The sequence below is a fragment of the Ambystoma mexicanum genome, chromosome 6p (genome assembly GCF_040938575.1).
Source record: "Ambystoma mexicanum isolate Mex_15411 chromosome 6p, UKY_AmexF1_1, whole genome shotgun sequence".
Taxonomy (NCBI): domain Eukaryota; kingdom Metazoa; phylum Chordata; class Amphibia; order Caudata; family Ambystomatidae; genus Ambystoma; species Ambystoma mexicanum.
In genome coordinates this window covers 1,380,310,351-1,380,334,527 of record NC_090935.1, presented here as the reverse complement: position 1 = coordinate 1,380,334,527, position 24,177 = coordinate 1,380,310,351, and the positions used below count along the sequence as shown (strand labels likewise).

Below are 24,177 nucleotides of genomic sequence, written 5' to 3'. Positions count from 1 at the left end.
TGCACAGTTTCCCCGACCTGTGCTAGTTTCATACAGTGACACGAGAGACTTTGCACGGGTCTTGTTGCGATCCATGCTAGTTTTGCACAGCAGCACAATTCTTTTCGAAATATGCTGGGTTCATGCAACGGCACGAGAAACTTCACTCGGCTCTTTTTTCAATTTGTGCTGGGTCTGACTGAAATCGTACAGATTTTGCTTCTGTGGCTGTCGATATAGAATCTAACAATTTCGTCTAGCCTTAATTGTAGTATGCATAATGGAATGGTCTCCTCTTGTAATAGGGCAATACAATCTGGCACTACTCTACTAGCTGGGCACGAAGGAAACTGGATTTACTGTGCTGAGTGCCAAATATGAAATCTAGCACTGCTGTGTTCTTAATCTGATATCTTTGCAGTAACTGTCCATATGGAAATCTGGCAACTCGATGATAACTGAGCATAATGGAACCTGACAATGCTGTGCTAACTTGGAATAATAGAACCTGGTAATGTTGTACATGCCTTGGCATTGAATCATGGTGGGATGAGTTTTGATGGCAAAATATTTAAATTGTATGAGTACCTGGCCTATTGATGTTAATATCTGCTGCATGATAGACATGCCTGCAATATGATTGAAGGCAAACTTGGGGGTTGCAGAAATCACATTTTTAAAGTGGAAAATGATGCAACCAAGTACCGCCTCGAATGCCACTTTGTTCCTGGAATGTGATGTATGCCTCATAGAGCATGCAATAGCTTTTAAACCCCTATTCTTATGGCTGCGTATTTGGTCATCACCGGGGCTGCACATGTTTAAAGAATTGCTAGCTAAGTATTTGACTTGGGGAGGTAGTCGTATAACCCCCGGGTTTAAGCATGACAAAAGCTTGTGTATAACTTGGGACTACGAATCGTACTGGGAGAGACCATCAAGCATCAGTCCTGATAGCAAGGACGCAATGAAGGCCGCCTATATAGAACATTATAGGTAGGTTCTGGTGCTTTCCTGTGCAATGCTTTCTAGTGTCACGCATTATCTACAGGTACAGAATGTATTTGGCCCAGAGCGATATTTGGACATCGTTACTCCTGCCCTGGCGCGCTCATTATAGTTCGACCTGACAGCAGGCACATTACGTGTGGCTATTTTCATGGAAAGTTGGAATAATGGATGTTGCTGCGATTGCCAGTGTTGTGGTGCTCTGAGTGAATCTGTCCTTAACTTTTTGTTGTTTTGTCCTAGGTATAGAGACCTTAGCGCAAAATATTTATTGCCACGGTGCAGATCACAATGTTTTAGGAGGGTGACAGAGGTCTTGGAATTTTGGAGAACATGTGATGACCTGAATATGTTGCAGCAAATCACCAAGTATATTCATAGAGCATGGCTTAGAAGCAGGGTTGTCTTGCTTAGTAGGGGGCAGCTGGTCAGATAACCTTCCGAAATAATGTTTTACAGTTGGTATTATTACTACAAGGTTTTGGTTTTTAGTGATTATATCTTAGGATTGTCCTGATCGATACGTCTTAAACACTTTATACTTCAAATTGTTAAGTGTTGTTTTTACAGGGTTTTAGCAAGTGTATTACTTATCAAATGTGGGGGAAGCCTGTATCTCTAGATGCAAGATTTTTTAGATTATATGGATTGTCGTCCATTGCTCCTCCTCCACATGTAATATGTTGTAATCGACACTTAGTATTTGTATATTGTATTGTGTGATCTTATGTGTTGCTGCTGTTATGGTTTGTATACCAAAAATAAAGCTATATTCATTCATTCATTCATTCATTCATTCATTCAATATGGTTTGAATACCATAGCAAACCACAGTGCTCACTAGGTATTAGATGGAAATGCCTAGAGCAGGGTTGTCCAACTCTCGGCCTCGAGGGCTGGAAAGATGTTGCATTTTCAGGCTACCCCTCATTAATATTCATGAGATACATTTGCACACAATGATTCTAAATGTATACACACTTTTTCTCATGAATATTAATATAGCTTTATAGACCTGCAGCGAGGGCCGTACCGGGTGTTATGGGCCCTGAAGACCGAGTTAATGGCCCGAGCTTTGCTCGGCCCTTTAACGAGGTATGAGGGACCATAAAGCCCTCTACGGCCCGAGCTGCAGGTCTATAAAGCTATTAGAACACCCTCAGTGTTTAATTAAAGTAGAGTAAATTGCAAAATGGTACATAAATGTTGCAGAAACACTAAGGGTATTATTGGTTCGACCTACACAAGGTCTCATTTTCATTCCTACCCAGAATTTAAATTAGTAATCACACACAATCACAGTCTATAGAGGAATAATTCTGCATAACATATTTTATATGTATGTTCATTAGATCAATCACAATATAGCAGTAACATGTTCTGTATCTAAGTGGGCCTTTCACAACATCAGAAGGTGTACCACTTATCAACAGCCTGGAGCCAGAAGGGGAAGAGTGAAGATCACTCTTTACCTGCTGGTTCACTCACAATTTCAACAATTAAAAAACAGTCCCAAGTGTTTGAATAAGAACTACAAAAAAGGGCATTTTACATTAGATAATGCCAGATACGTAGATAATTATAGGACTATGTCTGCACGACACTGTATGTAAGTTTAATGGCCAATGTGGTGCCAGCCACTAGAAAAATCTAACAACTTGTACTGTAAACACACCATACATATATATAAGGCACCTTAGCTTTTAGGGTCCTTTTACAACATCTAAAAATGTACAGTCAAATGTCTTTGTAAGACCTGGTATGTAGCACAGGTCTAGTTTTGATTTTGTTTCAGTCTATGTCAAAAAGTTCTGCACACAGATCATAAAAAATGCATGAGACCAGCTCATGCTGTATTAGGGTCGACCGGTTTCATAACCATATCTTGTTCTGGTCATCTTCATCAGGACTTAATTCGTAAAGGGGTGTTGACTCCCTATATGGATAAGCTAACTTGCTCCCATGCGTGTGTTTTCTTGTACCGCACTGTGGTACAATCACTCTTCACGCTGCCTAAAAGAATAGAAAGACTGCCAACTCTAGCTCCAAAGTGTATTTGTGGGTGCTCCTTGGCGCTGAAAAAATGGAGAATGCTGCGCTGTCAATTGTGGCGCTGACTTAATGCAATGCCCGAAGTGCTAGCGGGATGCGGATGAGTTAATGGACGCATCCGGATGTTTCGTGCAAGTCGTAGAATGCTACTGCTTATATCTGGGGTTGGAGTGGTAGACAGGAAATGATGCCCAGATGATGTTCTTGGTAGTACATCTGGAACACTTTGTTCTGCTTCGTTGTTTTTTGGGCCAGTTTAGGATCATTTTGGTTGCCTGCAGCAGTGCTTATGGTGCCACTTATAGAATTTGCCTTTGATGAGGTGCTTGGACATTGATCTGATAAAGTTATTGCAGTTGGCTTTTCACTGCTTTCCGTAACTGCTGGATATTGTCTTTTTCTGCGTGTTGTAGGAGTCACTGTGTCCACTTTTGTGTGGTAGAAATGGAAGTTGCAGTTGTGCTGTTTGGTTTTCCAACATTGTGTACAAGTCCAGACCATTCCCTTCTCTCAGAGTACTGCAGGGTCCAGTATCTTTTAATTGAGGATTCATTTATGTGGCCAGTTACCGTCATTATTTGCAGTGTTTCCAACCCTGCACAAGCTAAAGTCTGAACGCAAGGGCTCCTCGAGTTTCACTTTGCAGTGCTGTTTGACCCAATATCATTTCATTTACTCATTTGTTTCATAACCGCTGATATGTCAGACTGTGAAATAAACACCTTTGCTCTGCTGCCATCAAGTTTAAGTAATGAGCTGTGCCATATTTGGCAAGGGAAACCAAGTGGGTGTCATCAAGGGGGAGTGGCCTAAAGGCAAGGGGTTGCCTGCCGACTCGTTAGGCCACGCCTTGGCTAAATGGGCTACAGGAACCCCCGCCAGGCAGCCCTTTGCAGAGATCAGAACCCTCTCCCCCCTATTGGGGGATAGGGTACTGATTGCTGCATCTATTAACTAAAGGGATACATGCCGGGGGACAGTGCCACTTGTTTTAAATATTAATGGTGGTGCTACCCCTTGCCAGGCATTCCTTTAGGTAAGAGATGCAGTGACACTGATCGCAGCATCTCTTAGCTAAAGGGATGCCTGGAGCGGCATCATTAAGGCTAAAAAGGTGAGTCTGCAGGAATCTGAGGCATTTGTCCTAAAGCATGAAGCTCATATGAATGAGCGGGAGATTCAGGTTTTAGGAAAACAGGTCTCTGCTGCCTGCAGCCTCACCCTTTCCTCAATCATAGTAGCACCAGCCCACGGTAATCTCTCATTATGGAGAAAATGCCATTTTTGTCTAAATCCTGAAGCTGTCGTACCTGAGCGATAGCTTCAGGTTTTAGAAAAAAAGCCTTGTCCTCTAGCGGCCGGGGCTGCCACGGGACATTAGGGGACATTAGAACCATGCCCTGGTCCACTTAGAGCCCTGGTGATGAGGTCCAATGATAAAAAGACCAACCTGAGTACAATGCTGCAACACAAAATTTGGCCCCCCCCCTGTGAGCCAAGGCTTCTGGTTTCCTGGATTCTGCCTGATGTGCGCAGGGGAGCAGAGGCAGAGTGCCTTCTCTCTGCACTGTCAGCTGCAGCCGTCCATGGCACAGCCCTCATCCATTGAGTATAAGGAGCTGGGGTTCCCTATGTGGGTTAGTAGAGGTGGGCCAGCTCAGCTGTTCTCATGCTGACAGGTCAAATGCCGTAATGGTGCCTTATTTGAGGTTAGAACCCATGTCTAAACCTCTCAAGTCCCTCGCAATCACCAAAAATAAAAAACGAATTAACAAAATGAATAAACTTGTTTGGCCTGATGGCAGGGGTCACATCCGCAATCAGCCTCATCATGTTAGAGGTGGGCGTTCGGGGTGGGCGCAATGAAGGGAAGTGATGTTGAAAGACGGAAGACCTCAGTTTTACCTAAATAAAGGAGTGGAGACAAGTCGCACTGCATCAGCCTCCTTTATTTCAGGTGCGGGGCTTGATTGATGGTGCCAGACATCACCCTTAGGTGTTGCGAGAGTATCACAATGGAGACAAATGAATCCTGCGTGCCAGCTGTGCCCCAGTGCTGACTCCACATGCAATGTGCATATATCAGGTGTGGCCCGAGAGGGTGCCGCCCAGGCAGCAATGGTGAAGGAGAGCGGGTGCATTGTGACCTTGTGCCCAAGGGTGCACACAACACTAAGGCACACATGCGTGATGTGGAAGGCAAGTGCTCTACGGACCTGTAAAAATTGAGTGCGCACATGGACAGTCCTTCGGCATGACACAAAGCAGGGAGCCCACTTGCAACTCAGCCAGAGGGGGTGTGGCCTTCTGTGGCAGGGCGCGCCTTGTTCCACAACACCTAGAACAAGGCAGAACAGCATGTGGACCCTCAGCCAGGACGGCAGAGTAGCACCTGGGCCGTCCAGAGGGCAAGACTCCTTCCTAGGTGATAAGTGTGAGTGCAGAAGCATGTGGGCCCTCAGCAAGCGCAAGTCATTGACATGTGTGCCTGAAAGGGGTGCAAAGAGCCCCAACAGCTAGAATGACCAAACAAGATGTCCGTAGAGGTGCCAGTGCCAGTATCTGTGTGCTCACCAGGGAATGTATCAAATGGCACATGGGGAGGTTATACCGGGGCAACTGCCTATGGCGTCTGACCTCATGGACACAAGTAACCTGGACCCACGATGGCTTTACTGGACCAATGATTTCAAGGTATAAATCAGTGCCAAGGGCCTCATGGATGATGAGAGAATGAAAAACATATTAACATTCGCTGTAGAAGCAGTGGTTCGAGACATTGTATGGTTTCATATGACAGCACAAGAGATGGGTGAGACACTGGACAATTTTGTCATGTGACTCGGCATGCACATAAAACATTATGAATTTCATCGATACTCAAATGAGGAAGCAGTATGTTCCCAGGTTATAGCGGACTGCGAGCCTCTTGATTTTATGAAGAATCTACAGAAACAAAGATCGCTCAATGAGATCCTGGCAATGGCGAGAACAGGGTCAGCCATCACACCACAAGAAGTTAACATAAGTAAAATAAAACTGTCCCCAACGTCAAAGGAACACAAATCTGTCCAGAAACTGATGCCAGCTCAAAGTGAGGGCACCAAGAAAACAGATCAAGCATACTTCTGGTGTGGGTATAAATTCCCTCATGAAGGCACATGCCTGGCACTAGGACAAAAATGTGGAGCATGCGGAGGGGACGATCACTTCATAGCGGTATGCCAGAACACACCTGTCACAACATCTCAAGGCTCATTGCTGAGAAGTGGAAGAAGACACACGAAATATCGCTCAGATGATCGCAAACCAAACCCTGAATGCAAGAAATATTGATAGCCAGAAGAAGGAAGTGACAAATATCATTTGGGGAAACATTATAGATCCCCAGAAAGAAGAGGGTCACACCGGACAAGAAGAAACTTGAGATATGTAGAAGTTAGGTCTCAGTCAGGGAGTCACTCTTCTTCTCCCTCGATGACCAGAGGAAAAGAGGCTATGTGTGGGCACCGAGCAAGGAGGTTGCCAAGGAATACAGTCCCACACTTATATTACAGGTCAACAACACACTGATGGAATTCCTGATCAATACTGGCACAACAGTAAATATAATGATTGAAGAGGTGCACAAAAATCTTTCCCACCCATCAAAACTAAAACCAGTGTCAGTGGGCATCTATCCGTATGGATCAAAAACCCAATTACCTATTAAGGGCATGTCCACTACAGGATGCTCCCACAAATCTCACAGAGCATGCATACAGGTACACATGTTTACCACCAAAACAAATAGCGGGTGCATATTGAGCTTCAAGACTGCAATCAACATGTGGCTAGTGCACCTCACCTACTGTACCAGATCATGGCACATAAATACATACCTCAAGATGGTGATGTGATGAAAGCATTCCCCAACTTATTCAAATATCTGGGCAAGCTACAAAATTGCAAAGTGCAGCTGCACATCGATCCATCGGTCAGACCTGTGCCCAGTATTACAGGGGTATACCGATTAACATCCAGAAACCAGTGGAGCAAGAGGTTTGCCATCTGCGGGATCAAAACATCATCAGACTGCGACTGGGCCCACTCCATGAATCTATCTGATAGTGTTCCCAAATAAATCAGTGGATAAGTCCATCAGACTATATGTGGAAATGCACCGGCTCAATGAAGCCATCCAAAGGGAAAGACACCAAGCTCCCAAAATTACAGATATGATCAATTTCCTCAATGGGGCGACAGTTCTCTCAAAGCTAGACCTCAACAAAGGTTACAATAGCTGGAACTTGCCCCAGAGTCCCACTACATTACTTCATTTGCGACCCACCTGGGGTTCTTCAGATATAAAAGGCTTAACTTTGGGATATCCTACTCAGCTGAGATATTCCAAGAAAAAATTCATTGGATCATCAAACATACACCTAATTGTCTAAATTACAGCTATGTCATTCTAATATTTGGCAACTCAATGACTGAACATGACAACACATTACTTCATGTCTGCCTGGAGGAAGGCAGAGTGACATTGAACAAAGACATTGAAATTGGCCACACATTTTCAGAACAAGCATGCAGCCACACCCAGACAAAGTGGCCGCATAAACACACAGCCAAACAACATATGGGATCTGAGATCGTTCTTAGGATGAGCCTGAGGTTCCTCATGCTATCTAGATAATTATGCCACAGTGAGTGCCCCACTGTGGAAACTCATAAAGGATAAGCAAGCATTTACATGGATTCCAGTGTTCCAAGCGAGTTTTGAAACCATACAAGCAAATATTGCATCAACTGTGGACATGGCATATTTCAGCTCGTCAGAAGTGACAGTGGACACCAGACCATTGGGTCTCAGTACCACTTTGACACAATATGACAGAAAGACACCACATATCAAGCTGATTGTGTCATACCCAAATCACAATCTATCGGCCACCAAATAAAAATACTCACAGGCAGAGAAGGAAAGCCTGGTGGTAGTCTGAGCCTGCAAGTATTTTCATCTTTTTCTCTACAGGAATGTTTTCACAATTGTCACTGACCACCAGGCACTCAGCATTATCTACGGCAACTGGAGGCCAGTATGTCCCTGAGGATGGCAAGAATGGGACTCCAACTTCAAAACTATAAGTTCATGATTTGCCACAGACCAGGGAAAGACAAGAATCCAGCAGATTACCTGTCCCACTACCTCACAGTATGCACACGGTCAGAACATTTGATTGCAGTGGCATACCTGAATTACATTATCCATCAGATTAAGCCTTTCCATATAGCATGGGCAACAGGAGTAAGAAGCTAATCAGACGTTGGCCTTCATCACACAATGCATCACTATGGGAAAAATGAGCCACACCAAGGACATGATGAAACACTTCGACCAAGTCACTCAGGAGGATGTCCGCAGTGTCATGATCCTCATACTCATGATCGCAGATGACCACATCATGATGAAGTGATCCAAGATTGTGTTACCCATGTCGCAGCACCAGCAAGTCAACGACTTGCCACATGAAGGGCATCGCGGGGTTGTGTCCTCCAATAAGCTGCTTAGACAATAGATATGGTTCCTGAAGCTCGACAGAAGGGTAGTATAGACACTGGAGAACTGCACCACATGCTGTGCTGTAACCCTGGCCCCCACAACCAAACCCTCTACATAAGTCCCTGCTTTGTAAGGGCATATGGGAAGAGCTGCCTGTTGACTTATTGGGCCCACTCAGGGATGGTTCATGTGTATAGGTGGTACTGGATGAATGAATATTCAAGGTTCCCAGAAGTGCAACTCTTATCCTCCACTGCAGCTACATCTGTCATGTCAGCAATGGACCGCATTCTCTCTATCTATGACAGTCCAAAGATCATTAGGTTGTACTATGGCCCACCATTTACAAGTCAAGACTTTGCCAAATTTTTTCCCAGTACATGGGGTTCAAACAACGGAAGATACTGCTTCTCTGGCCCCAGTCCAATGGCATGGTTTAATGTTTCATAGGAAACGTCAAAAGGGCACCGCAAGTGGCCCAAGACGCAGGCAAACTGAGCAAGTGTTATACCAGCTCCTGAGCGTCTACCGCCACACACCCCATCATGCCTCACTGTCCTGCATCAGACAATAGCGATGTATAACAGTATTGTGTTGTGGTTGACAGGGAGGCAGGATGACAGGAATTCGTGTTTTATGGGGGTAGGGAGACAGAGCCCTATGTTTGGGTTATGGGGTGAGGGTAGGGGGATTTTTTGGGTTACGAGAAGGCAGAATGCCAGGTATCGGTTTTGTGTTTTGGACGGTGGTAAGGCAGAGGCCTGTGTATGGATATGTTGCCAGCTCAGCTCTCGTTTGTTTCTTAGAGCCGGGCTAGAGCCCTTGGCTCAGCTCTGACACAGCTCCACTTCATGAGTTCTTTTGCTGCCCGTCTAGACCTGAGCAGTCGGCAGAATAACTTGCTCTGCGTTCATCATCTGATTGCTGCGATTATGCAACTGATGTCTTTCCTGCTGAGAAAGCATTCCTCAATAACCTTCGAGCCGTGCGCTTGGTCAGTGATCAGGCTCAGATTGAGCAGTAGGGCAATACGGCATTCCCGAAGTGCGCCTCCATGATTTGAATATGGGCTAGATTTTCGAACAGAATGGGATGTATTTTTGGCAAAGTGGACCAGTTTCATACACACTCGTATGTTCTGAAAAGTAACACATTGTAATATGTGATAGTTGGACACTTTTTCAATGGTGCCTGGACCAATTGCATGTCCCAGTCGGACCATGTCCTTGATTGCGGTGTGGACCGATTTACTGTCTCAGTCTTACCCTGTCTGTTATTGTGGTGTGGACCGACCTACTGCCCCAGTCTGACCCTGTCCGTGATTCTGCTGTGGACGTATTTCATGTCCCAGTCTGGCCCTGTCATTGATTGTGATGTTTGAGCGTCGTGTCATCAATAATGCATAACTTGCAAGTACACACACACGCATTGTCAATAGCACAAGTTGTCTAGTCCTTTATTGATGTGGACACACCTGTATATAGTGTTAGACAGCCAATTCGGTCTCCTTTTCATAACTGCTAGGGAATATGTATGAGCCCAAACATGTTCCAAATATATTGAGACCACTGGTACATATGTAATCTAGTACACTTGTGGGTCACATTTAGGCAATATCCCCTGAGACTGCGGACCATTACCGCATAAGTTAATGCCCCCAGGGGCCATTGTTACAGACACAAGCATAGCCCACAGTCGGGGGGCATATTGCCATTAGTACCCCAAGCCGTTAGACTGTGGTACTAATGTTTCTTTTTTTTTTCTGGCTGCGAGCCGGAAAAAATGTGTTTAAAAAATGTATGCCACAGACAGAAAACATAGTCTGTTTTCTCTTTCTGTGGCGACCATAGTAAACAATGTAGGTCCTTCTCCCTTCCATGGCGGCCATTGAAGTAAATGGAAAAAAAGTAAACAAAAAATGGCCTGCATGGAAGTCCCTTCTCCCTTTCCATGGTGGCCATTCCGGAATTAAAATGCTGTCTGGACCAGAGGGAGCTGCATGCCGTTGCATGCTCCGGATTACCATGCAGTAAGGATCGCAATATGGCCAATCAGTCTTTTTCTTTTTTTTCCAGCGCCGGGTACTAATGGGAAATATGTACTTATGTGTCCTCATCCTTTGAAACAGAGTCAAATTCTGAAGGTGGGATACTGGCTTGTCTTCTCTCTGTAAAAATATCCCCAGTTGTACAACATTCGCTTTTGGAAATTGTGTGTTTTGAATGCTGGAAAAATAGAAATGGGTGCATCAAGCTACATAATGAGCTTCTGTTGGTAACCACAGGAATTGGGCTTCCTTGTGTGACGCAGTAGTGACCTCTAACGGCCGTTTTGAATAGAGGATGCCTCTCCAAGTCCTCGAATCTCAGTCAGAAGAATACAAGAATACTACTGCATCTGTGCAAATGAAAATATGTTTCCTATGAACGCAGCCTCCAGTTAGAAGATAGTTGTGATCTGGTTGACGTTTACATATTTGTTGAAAGCAATTGTGAAAACAGAGTTTCCGTGGTATTAATGCAAGGGAGCATGATAGTGTCAACGGCTTGTTACCTTTCATGCTGCACTTGTCTTCATTAGGACTGCAGAAGGGTGGAGCCAGCTTTACCCGTGACACAATTGATTGTTGTGTTCTTTTAGAGAATTCACATCGACGTTGCCTGGCTGCCACTATCTGAAGACTTGCAGCAATTATCATTAATTAAAATAAGATCTGTGCTTAAAATATTCTGAGAATGTATATATCCCTGTTTTCAGATAGCGCAATTCAGGACACTCTCGTTGGTAGAGAATTGAGTGCTTTAAAAAAAGCACGCACATTTTGTCTCTGCTTTTGCTGCCTTTTCCCTCAATTTCCCAGAACCTTTGACTGCCTTCTACTCTCACTTCATGAATCTGTGCCTCATCATGAGTAGGGCGGTAACTCTTGCGGTATTACCGCCGGCGGTATTAGCCCTACCGCCAAACCCCCCGGCGCTATTAGCGGCGGAACACGGGTTTGGCGGTAATGGAATTCCCCATTGGGCTCAATGGGGAAAATGTGCGCTCTTACCGCCGGTGGATTTCCCGCCGGCGGTAATAACAAAAATGTTTGCCGGATTTCCCCCCAGCCAAGAGCTGGGGCGAAATCCGCCAAAGTCCTGATTTGGCGGACCCTTAAATCCAGCGGTAATAGCGTGACCGCCGGATTTAAGGGTTACCGCCAAAGTTGTGATGAGGCCCAAGGTCTTTAACGAGTATAACACGTTTGGTCCTATTAGTGTTTGAAAAGGGCCAATGGCCAGAAACCTTGCACAACACAAGAGAACCCGACCACCATGTGCTCCCTACTGATGTGCCTCAGCCTATCCCCACCATCATTTTTATATCAAAACCCTAGGCATGCACCAAGCACCAGACCTGCTCTAAACCATTCAACATCATCAAACTCCCACTCTCAAACACCCTACCTACTCCACCCAAACACACACTTAGCTTATGGTTATCAATGATTGCCCTGCTCTACTATACATGGCAGACATTGCTGATTTCATCACCAGTCACAAACTTGACACACCCTTCATAACAGAAACATGGTTGACCCGCAACACGCAGAGCCGTGGCACACAATTTATGACGCTGTGAAGCCACACTTTGGGAGCACCTAGAAAGTTTGAAACACGAGTCTGAACGTTTTTTGAGGATTGAATATGAACAAATTAAATTAGATACAACAATCCTTATCGCACCAATCTTTGAATTCCTTGTCCCTGACAATTATGGCATCCAGAATGTCAACTGTACAGAGTAGTCCGGTGGAGTCTCGCAGTCATCCATAGGACGTAATGGAAATGCACACTCCTGGATCTATCACCCCTTAAATCTGCAGCACTCCTGACATGGCACTTTCCTCTCTCCCACACTGTCACTGCTACATTCACATGATCACAGAATAACAAAGACATCCTGGATGAAATCACCAACATCATCACTGCATCTACTGTCAACCATTCCATCAACACCTTCCTTGGATAACTCAGCCTGATAGGAATGCAAGTAACCAAGAAAACCAAATAAGCTCTTCTCATTCTCCTGGACATCCTCCATATCACACAACTCATCAATGATCCCACTTCCACCAAAGGCATCACTCACAAACCAGGTATTCTACTCATCTCAGAACCCAACTGCTTCCCAACTAGACATCTCAATTGTCCTCACCACGCAGCAATTCCTGTCAAGCTCCAGCACTCAAAGCCCTCCCATTGAGAAGAAATGAAACCAACCAAGACGCATTGAAGCAAATTCAAAATTGTGCCCTTTGATGCCATAGAATAAAACTTCACCAACCTGTCGTTCACACTCCTTTATCTGAACCAACCAAAGCAAGCCACCCACACCATGGTAAGGACAAGAATTCACTAACAGTAATTGTGATATCTCCAAACAGGAACAGATCTTAAGAGAAAACACAACCACTAGAAGATCTCACCAACTTGAAAAGCCTCTGCAAAGCCTCTAGGACTCTCAGCACATCAACTAAAGAATATTATTACACAGCACCTATAGCACAAGCCTCCGACAAGAGTAGAGTTATCTTCAAAGTTATCAAACACTCTATCAGCCCCATAACAGCCTCCAGAGTACTCAAAGCCATGGAGAGATGCAATCAACGTGTACTTCACAGAAAATAATGACAAGGTCTGTTGCCATTTTGACAACACACAATAGACACCCATGCTATACCACCACACTGTTTTTCAAGATGCTCAGAATGCAATACCTCAATAGGGTGGAAGAACACACCAACAACTGTATATCAATCAAGGCCACCTTCTATGAGGACACTATCATCCCAGCCTCCACCCTGAAGAAAATCACAAGAAATGCACTCACTCCTCTCCTCCACACAATCATAGCCAAACTTATGCAATGTATCTTATGTGAAGGCATCATGAAGCAAGACACAGACAACAGATTCAAAGTTCAAACACAAATGTATTTATTAACTCAAATGTCAAGATAGTTGAAAGCCTATCTTGCCCTATCCTAAGGTGGGATTTCTCTACCTAATGAAACTAAGGAAAGTCTGAGTCAGAAAGTTCAACTTAAAAGTCTGTCTGTGTCCAAAACCTATACTTGCCCTCACAACTAAAGCTAACCAATTTGTAGGGATGTAAACAAGAAATGAAATAGTGTTCCAAATAGAGTTCTGAACTTCTTTCAGATCCTGACTTACTTATCAGCTCCTCTTCCCCAAGATCTAAAAAGGACCACAATTGTGTTGGAATTCCCTATCCCAAGTTCAAGGCAATTCCAAAAACCTTGGTGTTCCCTTCCCCAAGTTCAAAAGCATGGGGATCCACTTCCCCAAGTTCAAGACAGTTCCACAAAACCTTGGGGTTCCCTTCCCCAATTTCAAGACCATGGGGATCCACTTCCCCAAGTTCAAGACAGTTCCACAAAACCTTGGGGTTCCCTTCCCCAAGTTCAACCCAGTTCCACTTGTACTTGTTCTCACTTTTTCAATATTCAAAAGCATCTCCAGGCCTCCTTAATGCGCTTTGTGGTTTCTTAACGGTTCAATCGGATTACGTTCTCCTTTTTCACTTCAGCAACCTCTTTGGTTTTCACAAGTGGGTTTGCCTGGTCTAGGCCCCGTTGTCAGATCAAACGGTCCACCCATTACAGGTCGCGCAACCAGCAACCCTAGGCTCTCTAGCCCTCAGAGGTTCTTCTGTATTTTTACCTGTGTTATGGTTCACATTCACGTGGCTCCTATGTGTCTGCCTCTTAGCTTTGCCACAATGTCTACTCTCCTTTGCCAGTTTGTTGGCCTTGCCACAATATATTTTCCTATAAAGTTCACTTTGTGGTGGTTTTGTTCTTTCACCACCATACTTTTTATGCTCTCTCGCAATCTTCCATACTTGCTTTCCTTTATGCTTCACACAACTTGTGCCTTGCTTTCAATATGTCCTATTTGAATTTCACACACACACTTGTCATCAAGGCACATCTTTACCAAAAGCCCTCCTTTAGTTTGATATTCAATTGTTGTGGTTTTTCACTCTGCCGCTTGCATATTATATGTCCTTGTTTTTCCCGCTCAACCCATTACTTTGGGCTAATTTCAGTGGGCTTAGGCTTTCCCATTCATTCTGCATCTAATTCGGCTTTCTGACACAGCCCCAGGAGCACCCCGGTTCGAGTGCTCTTCTCACTACACTCAGCGGTCCCTGGAGTCCCCTCCGGGTGGCTGTGCTTTTGATTTCAGCTCTGCTGACACGTTTGCTTTCACACGCGAGCCCCACTTGCACTTCACTTTCTTCTTGCATCACGCCGGCAGCTCTGGTCTCACTCCAGGGACACTGTCGGTCACCTTTCTTCTTTCTTCTGTGTCCCCATCTCTGGCTGCGTACCTCCAACAAATGAGGCTTCCCCACCTGTGGCCTTCTCGCGGCTTGCCTGGCCCTTAGCTCCACAGCTTCCTGGGGTTGTCTGCCGGCATCCTGGCTCTCCTGCAGGACCCACCATGACTTCCTCCTCGCACAGAGGATTCCCTGCTGGTCTCTTTGCTGCTGGTCTCCTCCCTTTTTATGCATCTGCAACCTCTTGACAGGTTTAATGTGTGAGTCCCAAAGTGTAATTGCCTGATTACAATTAGTGGAGTAGTTGAGACATGCCTGGCCTTTACAATACTTTTCAGGCCTCTTCCTCGCCTCAGTGTTGAGAAATGACCTAATAGTGTTCACTACTCCTAGTCGCCTCTTCCTCGTCCCAGTACCGAAGAGGGTTGAATGAGCGGAAATTATGGAAAATAATTTACAATAGCCCATGAAGTCTGAGGGAGGGTGAGGTTGATTTTCAATAGGGAAAGGGAGGTTCCATGTCTCAGTATTAACCATCTTCTCTGTAATTCTCTTTCTGTGGCTTCTGGGTTGATAATATTTTCTGGTGTTATCCTATCTAAAAGGAAAGGGCTAACAATATCCCATGAATGCTTCTGGGATTACGGGTTCATCCTGGAATGGGAAGGAGGAGTACTGCATCTCCCTTAGGGACATACTCTCCCCAATTCTCAAGGCCACTACATCCAGGCGATCCTCTCTCGCTTCTCCACTCCCAGGGTCAGGATCTAAAAGTGACGACCTTTCCCTGGCCACCTGAGAAGAGGACCCACGGGGAGTAAGTGTGATGATGCCATTAGGTTTCTCACACTTCCCAATGCATTGAAAACTGGCCAGAGCATTCACCTACTGAAGAAGCCCACACTTGACACAGATGAACTAGCAACCTACCGTCCTATCTCCTATATACCCTTCATTGGCAAGATCATTGAGAAGAATGTCGCACTCCAACTGCATGATAATAAATCCCAACACTAATTCAGGAATACAAGTCCAGCTTCTGACAAAGATGAAGCACAGAGGCCACACCATCCAGGTCATCATCAAGGCGCTTCTCATCATGTACAAAGGCAACCCATGCATCAAGGTCCTGCTTGACCTCGTTGCCACATTTTACATGGTTAACCACAAAGTGCCATTCAATACTATGTCCTTCTGCATGGGATTCAATGCCACAGTATTTAGGGGGTTTGACTTCGACCTCACCCACAGACAGCAGCTCGACCAGATGGGCACGTGCACATCCCAACAATTCTGAGTGACCTGCACAGTCCCATGAGGCTCCATCCTCACCCCTGTCATCTTCAACCTCTTCATTAAGTCATTGGGGGCATTTTTGGTGAAACCCAATATCAAAATCCACCATTATGCATCAGCTATACCTGAGTGTCAACTGCCTTGATGACATTCACCTATTGAAACACTGTCGTTCTACCATACAAGCATGGATGTCAACTACCCTTCTTATACCTACAAGTACAGAATTCATCATTCTTGTGGGTGCAGCCACATACACCCAAGTCGAAAACTAGTTGACACAGATGGCTCTTGATGGCCTCTCGCTGTACCTCACCCATGAAATGTCCCTTGGCATCACCATTGATTTCGACCTCTCCTTCAAAGCACACGTCACCAAGAAACAAAACACATGGTTCCAGCACTAATTCCTGCACCAAATCGAACCCTCCATCCTTGCCTCAAACATCAAATCCATAGTCCAGACATCAGTGCTCTCCCACTCCCACTTGGATGGACCGTTCTGACAGGTGACCCACCACTACTCTCTCCGTGCTAACATGTGCCCAGCATGCCGCAGCACACCTCATCACAGGACTGCAGGAATTCAACAGCATTTACCCTACTCAAGGAATTACACTGATTACCCCTTCAAGGATGCATCTCCTTCGAGACAGGGTGCATCATCTGAAAAACTATAATGTCTAAGAAGCCATAATACTAGGCTGACAAGATTGTCATCGCATGCGTTCAACAGAGTACCAGGGGCTGCATACTGGAATCCAAGAAATGCAAGAAGGAGAAAACCATGAAGCAAGCATTCTTTGTGTATGTTCCCACGCTGGGAACTAGTTTCACACTAAGTTTATCCTGTCTCCCTCCCTCCTTCTAGACAGGAAAACTCTGAAGGCTCTTGTCTTCAATGGAAATGTTTCCAAAAATGAGGATCATTGACTGACAAGACAACCCCCTGCAACACTATGTTCCACTTCTTTATTGTACAGTGCTCTGTTGCGTTTGTAACTACAAGTATGATTTATAAATTACCTACATGCATACATACACGTGCGTGTTATGTTACCAGCTTTGTGCCAACTATACCCTATTGGGATCATGATCCCTGACTTAATTCCGAATGTTGATTTGCATAGCAGTGCTATGCAAATCATTGTGTTTGGGACATATGGAAGCTCCAATCACATAGCAGGGCAGTGACAGAGACTTTCACAGATTTAGTCACCACAAACCGAGTTGTGCACACACAAACTATGTTTAAGCCACCTCATTTGTAAATGTGATATGTGCATGTGGAATGGCTGGATGAGCAGAGCAACAGCATCCACATCAGAGAAAGAAGACTTTGAGTAAGCAAAATCAAATTGTGTTATGCCCATGCATGCCAACCAGAATTTCAGGAGAACATGCATGTCCTCAGAAGAGCGGGACATGAGAGTATTATGAACATTCGTGACAATAAGGTTGAAGCAATGGTTGCAAGGATAATACATGATTTGTGGTTATCATTCATTGCATTGGCAATCTTTTTTGTAGTTGTATAATTGTCATAATTCAATTATTTGTCAAGAATGAAACGACTGGCACATATTACAAGGAATGTTTTACAAGGTATAATTTTCTACAACAAGTTATATTGGTATACACTGTGCCTACTTTCCCTACTCTTTGCTCCTTTCAGCTTCTGCACTCCCAATCGCTTGCCCATTACAGAGATGATTATTCCAAGGAGATGGGCAATGGCTTAGGAAGTAAGGCCATAGGGGCACATGTCTCAGTCCAAGCAATAGATGCAGAGCAAGAGGCTCAGGGTAAAGACCACGGAGAGGGCAAGCAATATTACGGGACAGCAGATTAGGAGTGTGGAAAAGTGGCCACAAAAGAAAGTACAGACGAGTCCCTTGCAGGGGAGTGACAAGAACCTACAAGTAGAGAAGAAAGAAGATGTCCAGTAAGCTTTGTGGTGGTAATGGTGACTGTAAAGGAAATATTACCTTGGCGAAGGAGAAAGTGGGGGCACAAGGGCATTTACAATTGATCTAAAAATAGGGAAAATACATAAGCCAAAAGGGGGGTTACAGGAGCAACAGCGGGGGGGGGGGGTGCATCAAGTTTAAGCAAGGGATCTGGGAGAAGGAACGACGGAGCTATAGATCAAAGAAACATTAGATTAGTGAGGAAAGGAAGGGGAGGTGACAGGGATGGGAAAAGCAGGTGGTTGTCGAGTGAGCAAATCAGTGAGGTGGGTCAACACATTCCAAACTCAGCTGGAAGTTGGAAGGGAAAATGGCACATTATTTTCTTTTAAAAAAAGGATAAATTGAACACAAGGTAATTGTTCAAATGAATAAATTGCATAAATGATGCAATCACTATATAGCAAAATTATTCAGAAAGTAAAACAAGAATTTAGAACTGAGAAAGATAGTTTAGCAAAGACATGAAACTTAGAAAAACATTGTAATTCATTCCAACAAGCTGCATTTAAATTGTGTGACAGATTTGAATTCAGTCGTCCCAATCATCAATCCTCACAGCTGCATTCTATACATATTCTGAAGGTGACTTGTTGCTAGAACCATTCCTTTAAGTGAAAAGGAAATGCTGACTGTGTGAATTTATTTGCCTAAACACTATATTTAATTGAGTTATCACATTTATTTTGATGTTCAATAAAAACATGTTTGCCCCATTAACCTTAAACCAAAGTCAATTTTATAATAGATTAAATAGCTTTTAAAAATAAATACATGTGTTTAAGCTCTTGTGTTAAACCTCACATTTATACTGGAAGTGTGCCTGTTATACTATTGACAATGATTATACAAATACAATTAATATGACAAGCAGTACATTATTGTTATTCGTCAAAACCAATCTAGAATTCTCAAACCCAAGCAGCCTAAAGTCTTCATCCATAATATCAGGCCAATAATGTGCAGATCTCCAAACCCTACTCCACTACAGAGAAAGTATACCTGCAGATGAATGACAGTCAGGAACTAGACACCTCCCCATGAACAGAGCACAGCTACACAAGTCAAAAGAATCCAATCACAACCATAACCAGAACTCTTAATTCTGACAAATGGGCGCATAGCCAACGGTAGAACCGCAGATGCTGTCAAGTACGTATTATTGCCAAGATTCCATAAAGAGACACCACTGATCTCAACGATCCAGCCCACTATACCCTTACTTCTAGCATCTTCTTCATGAGCAAGACCCTACACAGGAAGGTGACTAAACAAGGAGTACATATTTGGAGACGTACAACATCTTTTCTGATACTCATGTCTGAGTCTAAATGTGGAACTGAGTGGCCATTGAACAACATCAGTGAAGGACTACTTGTGGCTCTAGTTAAGGACCAATTATTTGCCCTACACTTCCTTGGTCTGTCAGCTGCCCACATCATGGTGTATCACCAATTCTTCCTCTATTATTGTCTGTCACTGGGCTGGCATTGCAGGGATTGCCCTCCAGAAGACTGAATTATTTCTTACAAAATGTATCATACAAGGCAAAATGAATCCACCAGGTTTCAACGTCTCAAAGCTCATGTGTGAAGTTCCACAGTGTCCCTTCCTGACCCCGCTGCTATTCATCGTGTTCACCCCTTCCATTGGCACAATTCACTGTGCCGTACCATTTTCAGTTCCAAAAATATGGTACCAGCACCGATGTGTATCTTAAACTGGGGCATCACTGGAATTCATGTTATTGTACATAAGAAAATAGGGCAAGGGCAGTGCCCCGGTCATTAATAGTCGAACACTGGACCATGTGCAGTCAGTAGATCTGTTCTGATCAACATTTCCTTTAAATGACATTGTATTATTTCTACTTTCTATTGCCAACAAAATGGGCCTACTAAAAAGTGACATTGAGCAAGGAAAAGTTGCATTGTAAAATAGGCACATCTGCTGAAAATCCAGCTTTGCTCCCAGGAGCATGGAGGGACAACGAGAAAGTAGCACATGCAGGCCCCAACACCAACAATACGTGAGTGAAGAAGGGGCACGAAAGCTAGCGAGCAGCACTGCGCAGCAGATGCTCAAAGGTGCTACTGCACCTGCAGTGCTCCAGTACCACAAAGCCGCAGCCTGCAGCTCCTCTACACATGCCTGCAGTAAGAGAATGAGCATTCTGCAGTGAGTCTTAGAGCCTGAACCTGAAGCTTTGATGAAGGAGTGGGACATTTTGGGGGGTTATATCAAAAAGCGTCCACCTCTACAGGACGTGGCGGCACTCAAGGTAAACGCCACTTGGACAGATACGCGTATACTTACTTGCATTTTCATTCAGAAGGAAAATTCCATTGTCTGGTGATATCTGGTGTTTAGGTCATGACGGGTGATATCTTGCATTCTGTCCAATGCAAATATCTGTCCTTTAAATAGAAATTATATTTCAAAGTAACAATTGTTAAAGCAATATAATTTATTACAAGACCCAGATTATTTGATCAATTTACTAAAGGAAAGGCCTGGTACAAGCTGCTGCATGAATCCTGCATGTTCTGTGCACGTTCATGCGGAATTTGGTGAGTTTGGTGAATTTCATTAGAGCACCAGGAGTTAATTAGAGTCTCAATGCAATGTTATGCCAGTTCCATGACGTAGCAAATTCGGGGTCCGGTGCACCCACTTAGGACATAGGGGAGTCTGTGTTTCAGAAGTTTGAATCCATATCAGGGACGACTCAGCCCTTCATCCTTCAGAGGCGGATACATTGGTTACCATTATAATTGGTGATAAAAACATTTCTTATTTCATTGCATGCAAATGGACAGAGTTTGGCATGAAGTGTTAAATAAAAACGTTATTTTAATATAAAGACCAATTTAGGGGTTTCAGGATTTTGAGATTTCTCTAACAAAATGAAGTGACTGTGTCTTTACGTTTTAGAAACATGGATTTGGTTGCTAGGCATCACACCATCTCAATGGCACAAGAAACACATATTTTGAGGGCGTACCTTCGAAAAACGACACCACTTCTATACAATGGGCCTCATTACGAGTACGGCGGTAGGAGGTTAATGGCACCGGTAAGGATGCCGGTGCCGTTAACCCCTCTACTGCCATATTCCAAGGTCCCTTAGTGGGTCCCACTAGGGCCGGCTGGTTTTACCAGCCGCCCTTAGCGGGACCCGTTAAGGGACCAGGGAGCTAATAACGGGCCCTATGGGGGCTCAAATGGGAATGGGGAATGGTTTTCAGAAGGGGGATTTACCGGGCCCTCTAAGTTTGGAATGACCAGGTAAGTCCCCATTACAACTACCCGGACACGGGTTTGGAGGTAGCCATGGTGCTAATAGCACCATGGCTACCTCCAAACTCGTAATGACCCCCAAATTATAATGGAATACAGTACAAGAATCAGACTGGACTGAAACCAGACTTCTCTCTTTGGTTTTACTCATATGACATGAAAGCACTCTGGCTGCCATATTGGGTGTATACACGCAATTACATAAGGGCATTTTCTGTATCAATTTTTTCACAACCCTAGAAACATATGTGTGCTTCCCCATTCTCTTAGTCTGATTCTTTCAAAATTATTAACCAACCACTTTAGTTTCTCAAATTTTGCTAACCAGAGACTGGCTTAAAGTTCAAGCTTCTTCTCATAGAGAAGCAAGGTTTAACCATCCCCCTCCTCATTGATAGAATTTGCTAAAACTTTGTATTTGTTATCCTTTGTTTGGAAAGATTTGATTTTATTAATTCCAATTTGTGTATTATATTCTTCAACTCTATAGCCTTGTCCATTCCCCAGGCCATCTATATGGTTGCTGTATTGTTAAGTATGATTGACCATGTTCTTATATATTTTTTCAGTAACCATTTTTAATATTTTTCTCTCAAGGTACCTGATGCCCTTGGTGCGAACCCTACCAGGAAGAAGCAACTCCTCTATAGCACAATGAAAGATGTGCAAGCTATTATCCAGCAGGTAATCCTGACCTCCTTCTTGTGCTTAATTTATCTGGCATAGCTTATTAGGGACATAGCACATGTGTTATTTTATCAGTTTACATGCCACAGTGATTGTGAATGTGAGCGCTATTTGCAAGAATTATTTAAAGGAAAACTATATAAACATATTTTCTTTTTTTGATTGGCTGTTTTGGGAGATACATTTGTTTGTTTTAGGTATAGTGGAAATGTTTAATTAAGACCATATCACTAATAATATATATATATTACAGGACCTGCGGTAGCGGCCCTGTAGTTATGATTAAGTTGCTAAACCCATAGGAAGAGAACTTTTTGGGCGGCTTAAAATTTGGACTGCCGGATGAATCCTCATGAAACTTTGAAAAAAGTAAATGGCCCGTCAGATTGATTCTGCTAAGTTTTGGTGAGGTTTCGTCAAGGGGGGCAAAGTTATAGGGGGGGTCCCAAAATATGTGGGTTTTCCCATAGATGCAATGGAAAAAAAGGTTTGCTCATGCCTAGAGCCCATACCGCAGGATGGATTTTCACCAATGTGATGGCTTGGTCCCGAAAGCGTGCTTTTGTAAATTTGGTTTAAATCCGTCCAGCAGTTTCTTTTTTAAACTACCAAAAAGTAGGTAAAAGAAAATTAGTGATATCTGTGTTCGGTCTGCAGACTCACTTCCCTATTCTGTCTGTGGCTGGGCCTCCAATTGGCCCAGAGGACAGTGTGATGTCCGCAGACATCAGACGCGCCTTCTGCTTGGTCAATAAAAAACGTGAGGTGCATCAGATTTTTGGAAACGCCTGCCATGTTGGATCCGCTGACAGCCGCCGGTGTCCGCGGGAAGTGCAGTAAAACCATATTAAAAAATACAACATTGCCCTTGTCAAACTAATGAAACAATCTCTGAGGAGGTGAGGGGTGATGAGGATGGGATGGGATATGGCCATAAAAAGCTAAAAATTGGCATGTTTCTTCACCGTTGTCTGCACACAGTCTGGGGTAGTCCTGCGATGTTCGCGAACATCGGAGATGTTTGGGGACATCTATGCTTATTTGTGCATTACAGGGGTGATGAAAAACAATTTTTGCATCGCTTATCACTTTGGCGCCACTCCACAAAACTGCATGAAATTGTAGAGTTTCATTCTAGACCTGACTCTGAATTGTTCTGCAATGTGTGGTGTTGTTTTGTCAAGAGGTAAGAAATTAGAGGGGGGTCCCAAAATATTTTAAAGGCTTATAAATGTGCTGGCATTTGACAAATCTGTAATGAAGAAGGAGGAATCCCGGTATGCACTATTTAAGCAAATAACAAAGTGCTCTCTCTACCTATTACTGGGGTGGAATACATAAAGCATATAATATTGAGGTAGAGAGGGTAAAGTGACAGTTCAAGAGGCCAAGTGATACTTAACTATTGAATAAGCATGTATAAAATAAATGTATTATATAGTAAACACACAATTAAAATCTAAAATATACATATATACTAAAAATGCAAAATATTAGTGATTATGTTTTGTACAGTAGAAAATGGTGAAATTGATTATATCTAGACAAAGGATGTTGTCGGCTTGTTTGGAACAGTTAGTGGAATCCGGTTCAAGAAACTAAGAACTCAGTTTATTGGTGTAGTTCTGTACTCTTACTTGTCTAGTTGCCATGCGCTAATACAAAAGGTTATAGTCTCAATATGTTTCTGTTCTTTGTCTGGTAAGTAGCGAACATTCATCAGGAGATTTCACCGTCAATGGTAAGTAATTCATTAACTCTTGATCTGCACAGGTTCTGTGGGGGTGAACAATACTTGCTGTTATTGTAGAGAAGACTTTTAAGTAGTCTTTCTTCTGGCAATCTCATGATAGTGTCTTGTGTGTTCAGTCTGGTCCATTAGTCCAGATTGTAGTTAGATTAAGATCAGCAGAAAATGCAGTTCCAAACTGTCCATGAAGCACAGACCTGTTCAGAAAGGGCGGACGCGTTTGTGAACACGTCGTCA

At 43.8% G+C, this 24,177-nt stretch overlaps 1 protein-coding gene across 2 annotated transcripts in view; it reads left to right on the top strand.

The window, feature by feature from the left end:
- The window catches only part of LOC138510440 (phospholipid-transporting ATPase ABCA1-like), a 2,356,352-nt gene that overhangs the window by 579,202 nt on the left and 1,752,973 nt on the right, over positions 1 to 24,177 (top strand). For both annotated transcript variants that reach the window (XM_069626098.1, XM_069626099.1), the window contains exon 8: positions 22,101 to 22,187. In XM_069626098.1, the coding sequence (XP_069482199.1) occupies positions 22,101 to 22,187 (87 nt within the window). The remainder of the gene's footprint in view (positions 1 to 22,100; positions 22,188 to 24,177) is intronic.